The following is a 17,849-nucleotide window of genomic DNA, read 5'->3' as shown; positions in this document are numbered from 1 at the left end:
AAGTGATGGTGTATTGCCCCCCCTCCTCCAGGCCCCCTCCTGCCTCCTGCTGCTCATGCCCCGGTTTGGGAAGGACTTCAAAATGTTTGACGCCATCTTGCCCACACTCAGCCTGGACATCACCGACCTGCTGGACGACAGTAAGGACGATAAATGGAATGTTCTGATATTTGTTTTTGGTTCAATTTAAAGATCTGATTTACTTTGAATCTATGTTTATGTCAGGTTTGGTTGTATTTCTATAGAGATGATCTCACACGTGTTTTACTGTGACTGTATTTACTCTCCTCTCCTTCCAGCTCTGAGGCAGTGCAGCATCTGTCAGGCTGTGGCTGAGTGGGAGTGTCTGCAGTGTTATGAAGATGTAGACATCACCCCCGGGCGTCTCAAGCAGTACTGCCCCACCTGCAACACACAGGTCCTTTTTTATTATTTATTTTAGTGTCACAGTGTTATGATCTGGAAGAGACGGATGCATCAGTCCCAGGTGAACAATCCGTGGATCTCTTCTGCTTCACAATGACTCTGCTCTGGTGTTTTCCTGCTGGTCATCAGGTCCACAGTCACAGGAAGCGGACGTCCCACGACCCGGTGAAGGTCGGTGTCCCCGGCGGGTCGTGGTCCGGCTCTCTTCACTGCACCCGCCAGCGAATGTCTCTGTTCGCTGTGACGTGCATCGAGACCAGCCACTACGTGAGCTTCATCAAACACGGGCCCCTCCCCACGGACTGGCTGTTCTTCGACAGCATGGCGGACAGAGAAGGTGAGCGACCTGAACCTGGATAACACAGCTTCAAGTTACAGGATCCAATGCAATGAATAAACAAGCTCCCTTTTGTCCATGTGCTCTCACCCAGGTGGAGAGAACGGCTTCAACATCCCCCGGGTGATGGCGTGTCCCGAGGTGGGACGCTACCTCGGCCTATCGGAGCAGGAGCTGAGCAGAGTGGACGCCGCGTCACTACGGGAGCCGGCCCGCCGCCTGCTCTGTGACTCCTACATGTGTCTGTACCACAGCCCCGAGCTCAGCCTGTACAAGTGACACTCGACACGGACGCACAAAGATCCGACTGCTGTACAACAGATTCACACAAGTCCTCCTCAGGTTCTTGTTTAAACGTCAGAGGAAGACAAGAATATGAAATATTCATAAAGCCACCGAACACTGAATGTATCCAGATTCTTGTTTGCACTTGGCGCTAAAATGCATCTTGGGAAGTCGTCGCCCCAGTTTGTTCCTCTCACATGTTACAGTTAGATTTACACACAGACCTACGCAGCAACGTTTCTGATCAATAACTATCCAAGACAGTTACAGCGTCTCTGTATGATTTTCACAGTGTAAACCCAACTTCAAGAATTTCTCATTTCCTTGTCTTGATGTTACTGCTATTATTTTGTATTTTCAACAAAGTAATGTGTAGATATTTATGTTCGAGGTGCGTTGGGACTGTTTTCTGACCCAGAGCCTGAACAGCAGGGAACAGAGCTTTAGAATCCCAGGGAGACGACAGCCTGACCCACAACATGGAATGTGCCTGACGAACAAATCACTTGTACTTTATTGTCAGTTCCGGAGCCTTGTACACTGATGTGGTGGCAGTGCTGACGTTTCTACCTGAGTTTCCCTGTGCCTTTCTGATTCTCACACACTGTGCAGAACCACTGTGCCTGTGACCGGCCACACACACACACTTTACAGACTGATTTGCACTGCTTCGTTTACATGTCAGTGTGTAAATATGTAACGGCCTTAAACTGACTGTAAAGCTTGCACACGGATGTTTAACTGTTCTGTTGCTCACGGCTTGTTTCCTGTAACAAGCTGCAGACGATGAGGACGATGTTCCACAGAGTAAACGGTTTCCTACTCCTCCAGTTTCCATACGTCTCTGATTGAGTCTTAATTCTCTTTATGATGAAATTCTTCCACAAGCTATCAGAGCTCAGTCATGTCTGCCTGCTGATGAAATCATTATGAATATGAAAAAGTATATAGAATAAGTTTTCCTGTCACATTCTGCGAATCCTTGTGTAGTACAGACCACACCACTTCCCTTCGATGCATAGTAAATTAATACTATCATTATTATTGTTGCTTTCAGTACTATAATTAATATAACATCTTAATAATTATAAATAATAATATATTTTCATTATATTTGTTTATAATAAAATAGAACAAAGCACCAGTGAGGGTGGAATCATTTCTCCGGACCGGCCACTAGGGGGCGATTGTGACCTACGTCATCATTGTGGGCCGTGAATCCAGAGTGCGACGGAAGCTGCGACTCGTTTTCTCTACTCAACGATTATTTCTCCCATTTGATCGTAATAACGACAAAAGCAGCGACCAGCGGCGCAGTGGATGTTCATCTGAAGGTAAACACGTGAGATGACGTCTTGTTTGTGGTGTTTTGACGTAACGCGACCGTGACGTCAGCTGCACATCCTGTGAAAGCGTCGCGTCGAGGCGTCACCTTCGTGTTTGATGGTTCCAGAGAAACAACAGAAGGAATTTCCAGTTAAACCAGGATCAACTGAGTCTGAATGTTAACGTGTGAGGTTCAACTGGCACTGGTGGGAGGTTAGAGAGGAGGAAACCAGGATTCACGGGTTTAACGCTAATATTTAATAAACCAGTGTTCCCCACACATAGAGCTTCTGAGACATTAACATTAAATAATACATTTAAATATGTATTTTATTGTTCTGTCTTTATCATTTAACATGCATTTGGAGTTTCCTGGACATTACAGACATTTCCCTGTTGTTGTGAAAGAAGCGGATCCGGACAATCTCCTGCAGCCTTCTTCTTATGTAAAATACAAACTGGACATTATCCGGAGTTCGTGTCTTATGTCACTTCCTGCGCGTCGGTTTGTCACCACGTCGGAGCCTTTGAGTGGATTTTAATAACTTCAGAGTGTTTTTAACTGATCCACAGTTTCTCCATGTTCAGACTCAGTTTCATCAAGCTGCTGGTTTCAGGTAGAGAAGTAGCTTTAACTGCATCGAGCCTCTGATTCCCTGTCAACCTGTGTGTTTGTCCTCTGCAGGTGTCTTCTGTCTCTGAGGTACAGCAGCGTAGACGTTTGCAATGGCGTCTCCAGGAGGACAAGGAGGAGGAGGAGCTCTGTCGACCAGGGGAGGCGGCGCGGCCCGGAGGATGAAGTGGGCTCTGGAGCTGAGCTCTGGAAACACGAGGTGAACAGAAGGACAGGACATCGTGAATTAGAGACAACTCGGTGCAGTGAAGAGACGCATTCAGTGAATCATGGGACAGTAAAGTTGAATCTTTGTGCTGTGTCTGTGCTGCGTCTGTGCTGCAGGAGTCGTGGAGACCGGCAGGGGGGGCAGGGAGACGTTGTGTATCCCATCGGCTACTCTGAGAAACCCGTCCCTGACACCAGCATCCAGGAGACGGACAAGAACCTGGTGGAGAAGGTGAGGGGGTCTCCTTCTTCATATCAACGCAGATTTTGACTTTGTTAGCCACTTCCTGTTGAGTTAATACTCAAAATAATAATAGTGTCCTAAGTTCACAGAGTTTAAGTTATGAAACCCTCTTTATTAGGGACACTTAGCTGAAAGTCCCTGATCACAAACTGCTGTAGAGAAGATGAAACTGTGATATCACAGGAATGTGCTGCTGAGCATTGTCCTCTGTCTCCTCTGTCTCACAGCGCTGCTGGGACGTGGCCCTTGGGCCCCTGAAGCAGATCCCCATGAACCTGTTCATCATGTACATGTCGGGCAACACCATCTCCATCTTCCCCATCATGATGGTCTGCATGATGGCCTGGAGGCCCATTCAGGCCCTCATGTCCATGTCTGCCAGTGAGGATCCAGTTGTTCACATAGTTTTGATTCACACACAGTTATATTGTTAATTTGGTTTAATCCTTCTCTCTGTTGTGTCTCAGCCTTCAAACTGTTGGAGAGCTCCAGTCAGCAGTGGCTCCAGGGCCTCGTCTACCTGGTGGGAAACCTCCTGGGCTCCGCGTTGGCCATTTACAAGTGTCAGTCGATGGGCCTGCTCCCAACACACTCGTCTGATTGGCTGGCTTTCATAGAACCGCCTCAGGTAAACACTACGATTATTAGAATCACAAAAAGTCTCTGTGTGTGTGTGTTGATCGTCTCCATGGCAAATGAGCTCCGTCAGTTTCTACTGCTGTTCACGTTTTGACCAGCAGGGGACAGAATAGGCTAACTTTGTCATTGCATGTTAAATTGGGTTTAATAAAGTTATGTGAACTTGTTTATTATTAAGAAAAGATTCCACCACTGGTAAAACACACATTTGTCAGATGAGGGTCTCTCTGTCCTTTTAAAAGACAGTTTGTTTTATGTGATAACGTTTTATTCAGCTTGATAGTGAACAGTACAGCACTATTTCATATTGCTTTGTGAGTGTTGATACATCAGCTGATGTTGCTTTTCTGCATATTACCCGCACGATAAATACATATTTGATGAGCTGGTGTGTGATTTCCTCCTGTCGCCGTGTTACAGAGTCGATTCAGCACTTTTCTGATTCTCTGAACTCGTTTCTTCTCCACAGAGGATGGAGATCATGGGCGGAGGGATGGTGCTGTGAAGCTGCCGGACCCGATGCACATGAAGGATTCATATATCTACAGAGGTTTAAACACTGCTCATCCTGCAGCAGACGACCGCTCACATAAGGTTTCCCCCTCAGCAGATCATCAGACTGACTCCTGTTGAACTACTGGGACTTACTCCACACGCACAGACTCACAATCCAGTTGGTTTGTCTCGCAGAATACAGAATTCTATACGGTTTTATCCACAACTTCCTAGAGATTCACTCACAGCCTGTGCATTTGTTTCTTTCACCCTCGTTTCATTTCTCTCGTCTCAGTTTGTAGTGTAACGCTTCATTTTAAGACGATTTCCTTATTTTAGCAGCAACATTTACTAACCTGTTTAACTTATAGCTCTGTTTAATTTATACTGATCTCCTTTCTGAAAATTGTCTACAAAATAAATCCTTATTGGCCGAATTGAAATGTCAATAAACGTGTCTTAATCTTGCTGAAGGAATTCTGGTGTCTGATTTCTAGATCACGTTTAGGGAACAGGCTCAGAATCAGGTTGATGATTCTAATGAGTGTTTTCACTTAAGAAGGTTTCAATGCTCTAATGTTCAGAAACCATCACTTTCCTCAAACTGCTGCAGCTCCTCTGTTCAGCCTCTGTCTGAAACACATTCCACCTGTTTCTGGAGTTTGGGTGTTTTTCTAGAGAGAGTCCATGGTAGTGTCTTGTGAATGAATCCTTTGCTATGTTAATGACTGGACTGTTTCAGTCAACACTGGATGTGGAGGTCAGGACACTTAGTGAGACTAGACACGAATCAGTGAAAACACAAAATCACAGTTATTATAATAATCACAACTTTATTTGTATAGCACTTTTCAATCAAGTCACAAAGTGCTCTATAACAAACGATATGAATCAAAATAACAATAACTAATAATGATAAAAATAATAATATAGATACTGATAATTAATCCAATAGACACCACATGATGTAATGATAATGTAATGTAATGTAATGATAAAAGCTTTATTATGTAGAAGAAGAATGGGTTATCTCCCCTTGTAGAAACCTTTTTAGTTGAGATGGAAATTAATTTTGTCATAAATACATTTGGATGCTTAAGAGAGTGAATACTTGGCCAGTAGAATGCAATGGGGGATAAAATGAATTATTGTAAATACTAAACACAAACACAAAATCTGTTTTACAACCCAAATATGTATATAAGCAAGTAGGATGTATTTGAGAGAAATGTCTCTAATATCTTTATCACATAAGATTGAGACATTTTCATAGACATATAAGAATATCCACACATTACAACAAATCTGATTAATGTCAATCACATTTGACCCATACACCTTCAAAAGAACTGATAATTCAGAGTAATGAGTGAAAGAAAATAAAATAAAAAGGTCAGGTGCTTTAGAGAAACCTTACACTTAGTTTTCATGAATCCTAAAATAATTTCACACGAGAATGATGGCTTTCAAGGTACCGATGGTGATCTGTTGGTCATTCCATCACTTGTTGTGCTGGGTCTCTATCCCAAAGTGTTCCTGGTCAGTCATTGTTCACATGAGGGACTCCCACCTTGAAGAGGACAGGACCCTTAATGTTGAAGCCAAGATAGATGGTGCTCAACGTTGGATCCTTAGGTTCAACCTCTGTTGAAACCTTTTCTTTCCATCCTCCGGCACAAACATCCACTTTATTGTCGTGAACCGTGACCGGGCGAAGGATGTTTTGGATTTCCGGCAATTGCCACACGTCACCGTTCCTCCACATGTTTTTAACCCGCCTTGTTTTCTCTAAATCAGTTGGATTGTTTTCACCTGCCAGCTCAGCGTTCACCGTTTGTTCCACGATTGCATCCAGCTGTGATTTGTGAATCCATTTGCTCAGTCCAGAGCCCTTACCCAGAAAAAACAGAGGCAAAAGGTAACGGGATCGAAGGTACTTGGCATAACCGGACCTTTCATAGGCTTCTTCCATGAAGGTGACATACTGACGTAGGTCTGGGTCAAAACCAAGGTCAAGAGGCAGCTGTCCAGGCTGCCCATCAGTGGGCACTTGTTCCCCTTCTTCATCGTCCTCGTCCTGCAGCACCGGAGGCTGCTCCTCAGGGAACAACCACAGCAGCAGCACCAAGAGGTAGAACTCTGGACTTCTATGACTCCTTTCTGTGGCCAAGAATCTCAAAATGATAGTTTGGAGTTCTTCCACCGAGGCGAGCTGAGGAGAATCCGGCATCCTGTTGCTCAAGATGATGTTGGAGAGGATGTACCTCTCGGCTACTTGGACATCATCAACATTTTCCTCATAGTCCTTTTTCAACTCACGTTGGATTGTCTCTAAATCCAACCCTGATTTCTTCTCCTCCCGAAATCCTGCCCTCTTCCCCCTGGACCTGAAAAGGCCTTGATTCAAACAGTCAAGAAGACCCGGGAAGCTGGTGGAGTCAGCTGCTGCTTCTGTTGTGTAATGTTTGTAACAGAGGGCCACATCCTTCCAGAAGTAATCTGGCTCTAAAGTTGTCTCGTCGGGCTTCGAGTAGGTCAGGTACCACTCAAAGAATTCAAACTTGGCTTCAACTTCCATTATCCTGTTTTGGATTAAAAAATCCTTGTGTGTCTGATCCCTGAGTTTTTCAAAAGCGATCTTTGCCACTTGGAGGAAGCCGAAAAGGCCCCGATTGTTGAAAGTACCTTCTGTGTCCATCTGTAGGGGCTCTTCATTGTCTGCTATCCTCTCCACATCTTCAAATGCTGTGAAGGCCTCGTCTGCCATTCTCATGATTTCTCCTGGTCCCTCACCCAGCCTCAACAAACGGTTCTTATAAACCTGCCCAAGAGTGTCAGCTATGTAAGAGATGTCTGGAGCTCGATTAATGGCTTCATTTGCCCATTCTTCAGCTATTACATAGTCAGATGGTTCTTGAGCAATGTAATACAGACGAGAAACAACTTGAGGGAAAGCGGCGTTCTCTCTGAATTTTATGGACGCGCTCTCCAAGAGAGATAGAGCTTCGTTAAAACTCTCATGCTTCAGTATATCCTCAACCAACCTCGAGAACTTCTCTTTGCGTTTCTCCACTCTCTTTGTCAGCAGATCTTTTATGACCTGGAGAACATGTGGTTCGGCCTGAGACACAATTTTTTCCACTGTAGAACTCCTGGGAATCCCAGAGTCAACCATTACCTCCACAGCCTTTTGTGCAGATTCCTTGTTAATCATACATACATGTACGTGTCCAGGGTTTGGACTGGATTTCCTGATGAAGTTGGTAAAAGGCTCCATTCTCTGTTCAAAGGGGGGGCCTCCATGGATGGGATCAGGTGGGCCAAGAATCCTTTGACAATCAGACATCAGGAGGTAGGACTCAGGAACATAGGCCTTCAGCAGGGCCAACATACAGAACAGCTCCGTGTTGGTGGATGTGGGGTTTTCTCTCATATACAAAACACAGTGCTCATCCAACTCCACCACTGACATCTCCCTATCAACACCAGAGGATTCAATGTCTGGTGAACGACGCTCCATTGTGTTGCTTTATCTTATTGTGAAGCGAAATATTGTGTTACAAGGCTTATTGTTGTAATGGAGTGAGCCAAGAATCGTTTGTATTTCTCTCTGGTTGTGGTTTAACGGGTCAGTGCAGCAGCATTTAAAAACCTGAGGAGGAGAGAACACAGCTTGTATTCATCTCATTTCAAACACACAATCATTTATATAGCACATTGTGATCATTATATAATATAAAAACTTTAATGGGTTAAAGGGACTTCCGAGAGTAACACAAGTTTTCATTTTTAATCTTAATCACAACATTCCCCTCATGCTCAGCTGCACTTTGTGTTTTGTGCTAATTGGAGAATGCTAACATGCTAAACCAAGACAATGAACATGGTGAACATTATAATTCCTAAATGTAGCATGTTAGCATTTAGCTTTTACTTTTCTAATTAGAGACTTGCAGTGACTCACCAGCATGAGATGTTGTCAACAACCTGAAACCAACTTGTTCTTCTTCACGTTTTACAGCCGATCTATTAAAAGAAAGATCAGTGACTTATAATCAGCAGCTTATAAAACCTGCATGATGAATGATTCTGTGTCATTTCAAACATGTAGCTCACTGACATGCATCAACAATGTATGCTGATGATATAGTTTAATTTATCCCCAAATATTTTTGGGGATAAATTAAGATATATAAAACAGTTTAATTCCTAAAAAAAAGAACATGTTGGAAAAAAGCTCCAGTAAGGTACCGACAAATTTTCTAAATCAGAAAAATCAATGAACAATAATCAATAAACATTAATGCAAATCGTTTTACCTGATTGAGATCCAGCAGGTGTGAGTTTGACTGCAGATCCACGGGGATGGACCTTATATACATGGTGGAGCCACTCCCTCTGCATTCCTTTCATAGTTCAGTGCTCCTTTGTGATCCAGCATATTAATAACAACAGATGACTTGTTGATTGAGTCACTAGAACTAATATTCAAAACTTGACTGACCAGATGCCATCTTACCTACAAGGTACATTTACGTGGAAATGAAACTGCAGCTGGTTTCCTGTAAACGGTCGAACACAGCATCATTCTGAAACTGTTCAGTTTATTGTGAAATGATCTGAACCCAAAGCAGCATTTCTATCTACGAAATAAATACGCATTATATAGCAAACATTGAAAGTTGCGTGTAGCCTCTAAAGTCCTCATCTGTCATTCAAAGGACATTATATAGATATAAACATGTTATCTTAAGCAGATTAGAATAATTTTTACTTTCAAGAGGTTTATTCATCATCAGGAACATGGTGCATCTTTACGTTGAATTTCAGGAGCAAAGATACAGTTTTAAAATCATCACAAAATCTTCAACAGTTTGATTCAACCCACTTTCACATGCTGGCGTAAAGTTTACAAGTTTTTATAACTGTTAATAAGTATTTCTGTGGTATAGGAAACTTTGTAAAATTGTTAAATGATTATGAAACAGTTTTAATTTCACAACCCGCCCATGACCTCAACAGTCCTGGATCAGAAACTACAGAACCACCCGGAGCAGCACATCTATGTTTGATGGATCTTCCTGAACTAGTGTCGAATGTCAGGAATGTTTCAAGAACATCAAGACCTGGATGATTCAGAGCTCTCTCTCTCTTTCGCTTTCTCTCTCTTTGTCTCTCTCTCTTTTCTCTGCTCACCAACCAGTCGGACCACTCTGACTGGTTCTGAAGTTTTTCCCGTCCAGTCACTGCTCATTGTGGGAACTGTTGGTTTCTCTTTGAGCTTCAAGGTCGTGACCTTCTACTTAAAGCATCTTGAGATAATGTATATTATGATTTGGTTGCTGTACAAATAAAATTTAGTTGGTGTCACTTTCTCCTGAAGTTTGGCTCTGGTTATTAGTCGCTAACTCCGTAGTCAATTCTCCGGATCTTTCCCGGGTGTCATGTTTCCTGATGTCTTGTCAAGAGGAGAGGAACCGGCACTGAAAGAGGAACCAGACCATTGAAAGCTACAATTCCATTTCATTTTATTACAAAAACAAAAACAGGATTTTCAGAATTAACAGTACAACATATCTACTCAGAATGAAGAAAAAGAAAAAGGGACAGAGGAGAAGAGCAAAGGAGACAGTTTGTGTTTCTGTCTGCAAACGTTTACAAACCCATTCAAATAAGAATTATCAGAAAATGTGTGTCTGCCCCCCCGTCAAAAAAACAAAACAGAAAAATGTTTCATTTAATTACCACAACTGAACGAACACAGAAGAAAACATGGCTGGAAGGTGAAATGATGAAGAGGAGGAGGAGGAGGAGAGGGAATCTCAGTTTTTATATAAAACACTTGGCAGAGGATCAGGTCACATATCTTTTTATTTATTAGTTAAGAAACTTATTTTTTTTTAAACAAAAAAATAAACAATGCTTTCAATTAAAAACCCATTTAAACTCTCACACACAAACATGAAACCCTGATAGATGGATGGAGAAGGGAAGTGGAAAACAAGAGGAGGAGGAGGAGGAAGGAGTGAAGAGGGAGAAGAGCTGATGAGTGAAGTGTGCGACCGACTCACTGTTGACACTTCACTGACCAACACCAAAATAAGAGCCGTCTACGTCTTTATACACATCGTGTGTGAGTGTGTGTGTGTAAGAAGTGTTCGGACGACAAGAGCCAGTTGGGGCAGGAGGGAGGGTCAGCTAGGGTTTGGCAGTGTGTGTGTGTGTCTGTGTGTCTGTGTGTGTGTATTTGTGTGACATTTAGGTCCGTCGCTTCTTCTTGCTGGGCGAGGCTGACGGGCGGGATGAAGGGCGGGATGAAGGGCGGGATGAAGGGCGGGATGAAGGGCGGGCAGAGGGGCGGGCAGAGGGGCGGGCTGAGGGGCGGGCAGAGGGGCGGGATGCAGGCCCGGAGGACGGTCGGATCTTCCTCTTCCTGTTGGCCGTGTCCTCGTCCTCGTAGACGCTCTCTTTGTCAGCTGAGGGGGACAAGATGCATTTTAACATTAAGTGTTTTTACGAAGCATGTTCATAATGAACTGGATGGAAGGATGGGAGGCCAGAGCAGAACACGATCCAGGAACTTGTTCACTTTCTTTCAACAGTTTCCTGAATTTCTCAGATTAAGTCAAGGATCTTGACTCAGTGTCAAATATGCAAATATATTGTGTGCTTCGATTTGATCCTGATTCTCTATCACAAGTTTAACTTGTTGTCATTTATACTTTCCAGACCGAACAGACTGATGAGGAATAAGCTGCAGGTACAAACCTTTCCTGGCCTCTTCCTCCAGCTCGTCCCAGTCTTTACCGCTCTCTTCCTCGCTGCCCAGCGACTCACTGTACTCCGCTGAACACAAGACAAACAACTCGTGTCAGAGACATCGGATCCAACTTGATTTACAGAATTCACATTTAGAAAACGTTGACTAAACCAGGATCAACTGAGTCTGAATGTTAACGTGTGAGGTTCAACTAGCACTGGTGGGAGGTTAGAGAGGAGGAAACCAGGCTTCACGGGTTTAACGCTAATATTTAATAAACCAGTGTTCCCCACACATAGAGCTTCTTATACATTAACATCTAAATATGTATTTTATTGTTCTGTCTTTATCATTTAACATGCATTTGGAGTTTCCTGGACATTACAGACATTTCCCTGTTGTTGTGAATGAAGCGGATCCGGACAATCTCCTGCAGCCTTCTTCTTATGTAAAATACAAACTGGACATTATCCGGAGTTCGTGTCTTATGTCACTTCCTGCGCGTCTGTTTGTCACCACGTCGGAGCCTTTGAGTGTTTTTAACTGATCCACAGATTCCCAGTCAACATGTGTGTTTGTCCTCTGCAGGTGTCTTCTGTCTCTGAGGTACAGCAGCGTAGACGTTTGCCATGGCGTCTCCAGGAGGACAAGGAGGAGGAGGAGGAGGAGCTCTGTCGACCAGGGGAGGCGGCGCGGCCCGGAGGATGAAGTGGGCTCTGGAGCTGAGCTCTGGAAACACGAGGTGAACAGAAGGACAGGACATCGTGAATTAGAGACAACTCGGTGCAGTAAAGAGACCCATTCAGTGAATCATGGGACAGTAAAGTTGAATCTTTGTGCTGTGTCTGTGCTGCGTCTGTGCTGCAGGAGTCGTGGAGACCGGCAGGGGGGGCAGGGAGACGTTGTGTATCCCATCGGCTACTCTGAGAAACCCGTCCCTGACACCAGCATCCAGGAGACGGACAAGAACCTGGTGGAGAAGGTGAGGGGGTCTCCTTCATATCAACGCAGATATTGACTTTGTTTGCCACTTCCTGTTGAGTTTATAATCAAAATAATAATAGTGTCCTAAGTTCACAGAGTTTAAGTTATGAAACCCTCTTTATTAGGGACACTTAGCTGAAAGTCCCTGATCACAAACTGCTGTAGAGAAGATGAAACTGTGATATCACAGGAATGTGCTGCTGAGCATTGTCCTCTGTCTCCTCTGTCTCACAGCGCTGCTGGGACGTGGCCCTTGGGCCCCTGAAGCAGATCCCCATGAACCTGTTCATCATGTACATGTCGGGCAACACCATCTCCATCTTCCCCATCATGATGGTCTGCATGATGGCCTGGAGGCCCATTCAGGCCCTCATGTCCATGTCTGCCAGTGAGGATCCAGTTGTTCACATAGTTTTGATTCACACACAGTTTTATAGTTAATTTGGTTTATTTGTCGTGACCTTTTCCTTCGATCCTTCTCTCTGTTGTGTCTCAGCCTTCAAACTGTTGGAGAGCTCCAGTCAGCAGTGGCTCCAGGGCCTCGTCTACCTGGTGGGAAACCTCCTGGGCTCCGCGTTGGCCATTTACAAGTGTCAGTCGATGGGCCTGCTCCCAACACACTCGTCTGATTGGCTGGCTTTCATAGAACCGCCTCAGGTAAACACTACGATTATTAGAATCACAAAAAGTCTCTGTGTGTGTGTGTGTTGATCGTCTCCATGGCAAATGAGCTCCGTCAGTTTCTACTGCTGTTCACGCTTTGACCAGCAGGGGACAGAATAGGCTAACTTTGTCATTGCATGTTAAATTGGGTTTAATAAAGTTATGTGAACTAGTTTATTATTAAGAAAAGATTCCACCACTGGTAAAACCCACATTTGTCAGATGAGGGTCTCTCTGTCCTTTTTAAAGACAGTTTGTTTTATGTGATAACGTTTTATTCAGCTTGATAGTGAACAGTACAGCACTATTTCATATTGCTTTGTGAGAGTTGATATATCAGCTAATGTTGCTTTTCTGCATTTAACCCACATACGATAAATACATATTTGATGAGCTGGTGTGTGTGATTTCCTCCTGTCGCCGTGTTACAGAGTCGATTCAGCACTTTCTGATTCTCTGAACTCTTTTCTTCTCCACAGAGGATGGAGATCATGGGCGGAGGGATGGTGCTGTGAAGCTACTGAACCCGATGCACATGAAGGATTCATATATCTACAGAGGTTTAAACACTGCTCATCCTGCAGCAGACGACCGCTCACACAAGGTTTCCCCCTCAGCAGATCATCAGACTGGCTCCTGTTGAACTACTGGGACTTACTCCACACGCACAGACTCACAGTCACGTTGGTTTGTCTTGCAGAATACAGAATTCTATACGGTTTTATCCACAACTTCCTAGAGATTCACTCACAGCCTGTTCATTTGTTTCTTTCCCCCTCGTTTCATTTCTCTCGTCTCAGTTTGTAGTGAAACGCTTCATTTTAAGACAATTTCCTTATGTTAGCAGCAACATTTACTAACCTGTTTAACTTATAGCTCTGTCTAATTTATACTGATCTCCTTTCTGAAAATTGTCTATGAAATAAATCTTTATTGGCCGAATTGAAATGTCAATAAACGTGTCTTAATCTTGCTGAAGGAATTCTGGTGTCTGATTTCTAGATCACGTTTAGGGAACAGGCTCAGAATCAGGTTGATGATTCTAATGAGTGTTTTCACTTAAGAAGGTTTCAATGCTCTAATGTTCAGAAACCATCACTTTCCTCAAACTGCTGCAGCTCCTCTGTTCAGCCTCTGTCTGAAACACATTCCACCTGTTTCTGGAGTTTTGGTGTTTTTTTCTAGAGAGAGTCTGTGGTTGTGTCTTGTGAATGAATCCTTTGCTATGTTAATGACTGGACTGTTTCTGTCAACACTGGGTGTGGAGGTCAGGACACTTAGTGAGACTAGACACGAATCAGTGAAAACACAAAACCACAGTTGTAATAATAACGACTTTATTTGTATATCACTTTTCAATACAAGTCACAAATGCTCTATAACAAACGATATGAAACTCACAATCATAGTAACTAATAATAATGATAAAAATAGTAATATAGATACTGATAATAAATCCAATAGACACCACATGATAAAAGCTTTATATGTAGAAGAAGAATGGGTTATCTCCCCTTGGAGAAACCTTTTAGTTGAGATGGAAATAAATTTTGTCAGAAATAAATTTGGATGCCTAAAACAGTGACCAGTAGAATGCAATAGGGGATAAAATTAATTATTGTAAATACTAAACACAAACACAAAATCAGTTTTCAACCCAAATATGTATATAAGCAAATAGGCTGTATTTGAGAGAAATGTCTCTAATATCTTTATCACATAAGATTGAGACATATTTTCATAGACATATAAGAATATCCACACATTACAACAAATCTGATTAATGTCAATCACATTTGACCCATTCACCTTAACAAAAACTGATAATTCAGAGTAATGAGTGAAAGAAAATAAAATAAAAAGGTCAGGTGCTTTAGAGAAACCTTACACTTAGTTTTCATGAATCCCAAAATATTTCACACGCGAATGATGGCTTTCAAGGTACCGATGGTGATCTGTTGGTCTGGGTCTTGATCCCAAAGTGTTCCTGGTCAGTCATTGTTCACATGAGGGACTCTCACTATGAAGGGGGCAGGACCCTTAATGTTGAAGCCAAGATAGATCAGCGTGGCACTCAATGTTGGATCTTCTGGTTCAACATTTTCTTTCCACCATCCGGCACAAACTAACTCCTTAATGTCCTCCTCCCTGACCGGGCGAAGGATGTTTTGGATTTCCGGCAATTGCCACACGTCACCGTTCCTCCACATGTTTTCAATCCGCCTTGTTTTCTCTAAATCAGTTGGATTGTTTTCACCTGCCAGCTCAGCCTCCACCGTTTGTTCCACGATTGCATCCAGCCGTGATTTGTGAATCCATTTGCTCAGTCCAGAGCCCTCACCCAGAAAAAACAGAGGCAAAAGGTAACGGGATCGAAGGTACTTGGCATAACTGGACCTTTCATAGGCTTCTTTCATGAAGGTGACATACTGACGTAGGTCTGAGTCAGAACCACCGAACAACCGAAGCAGCAGCACCAAGAGGTAGAACTCTGGACTTCTATGCCTCCTTTCTGTGGCCAAGAATCTCAAAAGGATAGTTTGGAGTTCTTCCATCGAGGCGAGCTGAGGAGAATCCGGCATCCTGTTGCTCAAGATGATGTTGGAGAGGATGTACCTCTCAGCTACTTGGACATCATCAACATTTTCCTCATAGTCGTTTTTCAACTCACGTTGGAATTCCTCTAAATCAAACCCTGATTTCTCCTCCTCCCGAAATCCTGCCCTCTTCCCCCTGGACCCGAAAAGGCCTTGATTCAAACAGTCAAGAAGACCCGGGAAGCTGGTGGAGTCAGCTGCTGCTTCTGTTGTGTAATGTTTGTAACAGAGTGCCACATCCTTCCAGAAGTAATCTGGCTCTAAAGTTGTCTCGTCGGGCGTCGAGTAGGTCAGGTACCACTCAAAGAATTCAAACTTGGCTTTGACGTTCTTTTTCCTGTTTTGGATTAAAGAAGCCTTCAGCTGCTGGTCACTGAGTTTTTCAAAAGCGATCTTTGCCACTTGGAGGAAGCCGAAAAGGCCCCGATTGTTGAAAGTAGCTGCAATAGGTGCAGTACCTTCTGTGTCCATCTGTAGGGGCTCTTCCTTGTCTGCTTTCCTCTCCACATCTTCAAATGCTGTGAAGGCCTCGTCTGCCAATCTAATGATTTCTTCTGGTCCCTTACGAAGCCTCAACAAACGGTTCTTATAAACCTGCCCAAGAGTGTCAGCTATGTAAGAGATGTCTGGAGCTCGATCAATGGCTTCCTTTGCCCATTCTTCAGCTATTACATAGTCAGATGGTTTTTTAGCAATGTAATACAGACGAGAAACAACTTGAGGGAAAGCGGCGTTCTCTGAGAATTTTGTTGACGCTCCCTCCAAGACAAGTAGAGCTTTGTTAAAACTCTCTAGCTTCAGTATATCTTCAACCAACCTTGAGAACTTCTCTTTGCGTTTCTCCACCATTTCTCTCTTTGTCAGCAGATCTTTGATGACCTGGAGAACATGTGGTTCGGCCTGATCTCCACAAAGTGAGAACATAATGTTTTTCACTGTATCACTCCTGGGAATCCCAGAGTCAGCCATTACCTCCACAGCCTTTTGTGCAGATACCTGGTTAATCATACATACACGTTTGGGTCCAGGGTTTGGACTGGATTTCCTGATGAAGTTGGTAAAAGGCTCCATTCTCTGTTCAAAGGGGGGGCCTCCATGGATGGGATCAGGTGGGCCAAGAATCCTTTGACACTCAGACATCAGGAGGTAGGACTCAGGAACATAGGCCTTCAGCAGTGCCAACATACAGAACAGCTGCGTGTTGGTGGATGTGGGATTTTCTTTCATATACAAAAAACAGTGCTCAACCAATTCCACCCCTGACATCTCCCTATCAACACCAGAGGATTCAGTGTCTGGTGAACGACGCTCCATTGTGTTGCTTTATCTTATTGTGAAGCGAAATATTGTGTTACAAGGCTTATTGTTGTGATTGGAGTGAGCCAAGAATCTTCTCTCTGGTTGTGGTTTAACGGGTCAGTGCAGCAGCATTTAAAAACCTGAGGAGGAGAGAACACAGCTTGTATTCATCTCATTTCAAACACACAATCATTTATATAACTTTAATGGCTAAAATGGACTTCCGAGAGTAAGACAAGTTTTCATTTTTAATCTTAATCACAACATTCCCGGCACTTTGTGTTTTGTGCTAATTGGAGAATGCTAACATGCTAATCTAAGACAATGAACATGGTGACCATTATAATTCCTAAAAGTACCATGTTAGCATTTAGTTTTTAATTTTAGCATTGTGTGACTCACCAGCATGAGATGTTGTCAACAACCTGAAACCAACTTGTTCTTCTTCACGTTTTACAGCCGATCTATTAAAAGAAAGATCAGTGACTTATAATCAGCAGCTTATAAAACCTGCATGATGAATGATTCTGTATCATTTAAAACATGTAGCTCACTGACATGCATCAACAATTTATGCTGATGATATAGTTTAATTTATGCCCAAATATATTTGGCTGAATTTATAGATTAAATATTACACCCCCAAAGATATATAAAACAGTTTAATTCCTAAAAAAAGAACATGTTGGAAAATCTCCAGTAAGATACCGACAAATTTTCTACATGAGAAAAATCAATGAACAATAATCAATAAACATTCATGCAAATCGTTTTACCTGATTGAGATCCAGCAGGTGTGAGTTTGACTGCAGATCCACGGGGATGGAACTTATAAACATGGTGGAGCCACTCCCTCTGCATCCTGTTCATGGTTCAGTCCTCCTTTGTGATCCAGCATATTAATAACAACAGATGACTTGTTGATTGAGTCACTAGAACTAATATTCAAAACT

The 17,849-nt window shown here is 43.1% G+C and overlaps 5 protein-coding genes across 6 annotated transcripts in view; 3 read left to right on the top strand and 2 right to left on the bottom strand.

Annotated features, from left to right (window-relative positions):
• The window catches only part of si:cabz01101003.1 (ubiquitin carboxyl-terminal hydrolase CYLD), an 8,703-nt gene extending 6,830 nt beyond the window's left edge, over nt 1-1,873 (top strand). Inside the window, exons 13-16 of the mRNA XM_053416092.1 lie at nt 32-140; nt 300-418; nt 556-763; nt 858-1,873. Coding sequence (XP_053272067.1) covers nt 32-140; nt 300-418; nt 556-763; nt 858-1,042 — 621 coding nt within the window. The 3' untranslated portion in view covers nt 1,043-1,873. The remainder of the gene's footprint in view (nt 1-31; nt 141-299; nt 419-555; nt 764-857) is intronic.
• Nucleotides 1,874-2,249: 376 nt separating this feature from the next.
• LOC128430128 (ER membrane protein complex subunit 4) lies at nt 2,250-5,061 on the top strand. Its single transcript, XM_053416097.1, has 6 exons — nt 2,250-2,382; nt 3,060-3,207; nt 3,333-3,447; nt 3,687-3,840; nt 3,927-4,087; nt 4,568-5,061. Exons 2-6 carry the CDS (start codon nt 3,101-3,103, stop codon nt 4,601-4,603), a joined length of 573 nt encoding a protein of 190 aa, XP_053272072.1. The 5' UTR covers nt 2,250-2,382; nt 3,060-3,100; the 3' UTR covers nt 4,604-5,061.
• LOC128430127 (ER membrane protein complex subunit 4) lies at nt 2,272-13,973 on the top strand. 2 transcript variants are annotated; one of them, XM_053416096.1, is made up of 7 exons: nt 11,042-11,148; nt 11,323-11,353; nt 11,942-12,095; nt 12,221-12,335; nt 12,572-12,725; nt 12,834-12,994; nt 13,480-13,973. In XM_053416096.1, the coding sequence occupies exons 3-7, from the start codon at nt 11,983-11,985 to the stop codon at nt 13,513-13,515; spliced, it is 579 nt and encodes a 192-aa protein (XP_053272071.1). In that variant the 5' UTR covers nt 11,042-11,148; nt 11,323-11,353; nt 11,942-11,982; the 3' UTR covers nt 13,516-13,973. The 2 variants fall into 2 exon arrangements, with proteins under 2 accessions (XP_053272070.1, XP_053272071.1); XM_053416095.1 differs by lacking the exons at nt 11,042-11,148; nt 11,323-11,353 and adding an exon at nt 2,272-2,382.
• On the bottom strand, nt 5,407-9,113 carry LOC128430126 (sterile alpha motif domain-containing protein 9). The gene is made up of 3 exons (XM_053416094.1): nt 8,913-9,113; nt 8,558-8,619; nt 5,407-8,245 (listed from the first exon to the last, which is right to left on the bottom strand). The coding sequence occupies exon 3, from the start codon at nt 8,111-8,113 to the stop codon at nt 6,134-6,136; it is 1,980 nt and encodes a 659-aa protein (XP_053272069.1). The 5' UTR covers nt 8,114-8,245; nt 8,558-8,619; nt 8,913-9,113; the 3' UTR covers nt 5,407-6,133.
• A 347-nt stretch (nt 13,974-14,320) lies between the features above and the next one.
• On the bottom strand, nt 14,321-17,765 carry sb:cb1081 (sterile alpha motif domain-containing protein 9-like). The gene is made up of 3 exons (XM_053416124.1): nt 17,673-17,765; nt 17,299-17,360; nt 14,321-17,036 (listed from the first exon to the last, which is right to left on the bottom strand). The coding sequence occupies exon 3, from the start codon at nt 16,909-16,911 to the stop codon at nt 14,992-14,994; it is 1,920 nt and encodes a 639-aa protein (XP_053272099.1). The 5' UTR covers nt 16,912-17,036; nt 17,299-17,360; nt 17,673-17,765; the 3' UTR covers nt 14,321-14,991.
• Between the last annotated feature and the right edge of the window lie 84 nt (nt 17,766-17,849).

The sequence above is a fragment of the Pleuronectes platessa genome, chromosome 23, assembly GCF_947347685.1.
Source record: "Pleuronectes platessa chromosome 23, fPlePla1.1, whole genome shotgun sequence".
Classification (NCBI taxonomy): domain Eukaryota; kingdom Metazoa; phylum Chordata; class Actinopteri; order Pleuronectiformes; family Pleuronectidae; genus Pleuronectes; species Pleuronectes platessa.
The sequence above is the reverse complement of the archived record's forward strand: the minus strand, read 5'-3'. Positions and strand labels throughout refer to the sequence as shown.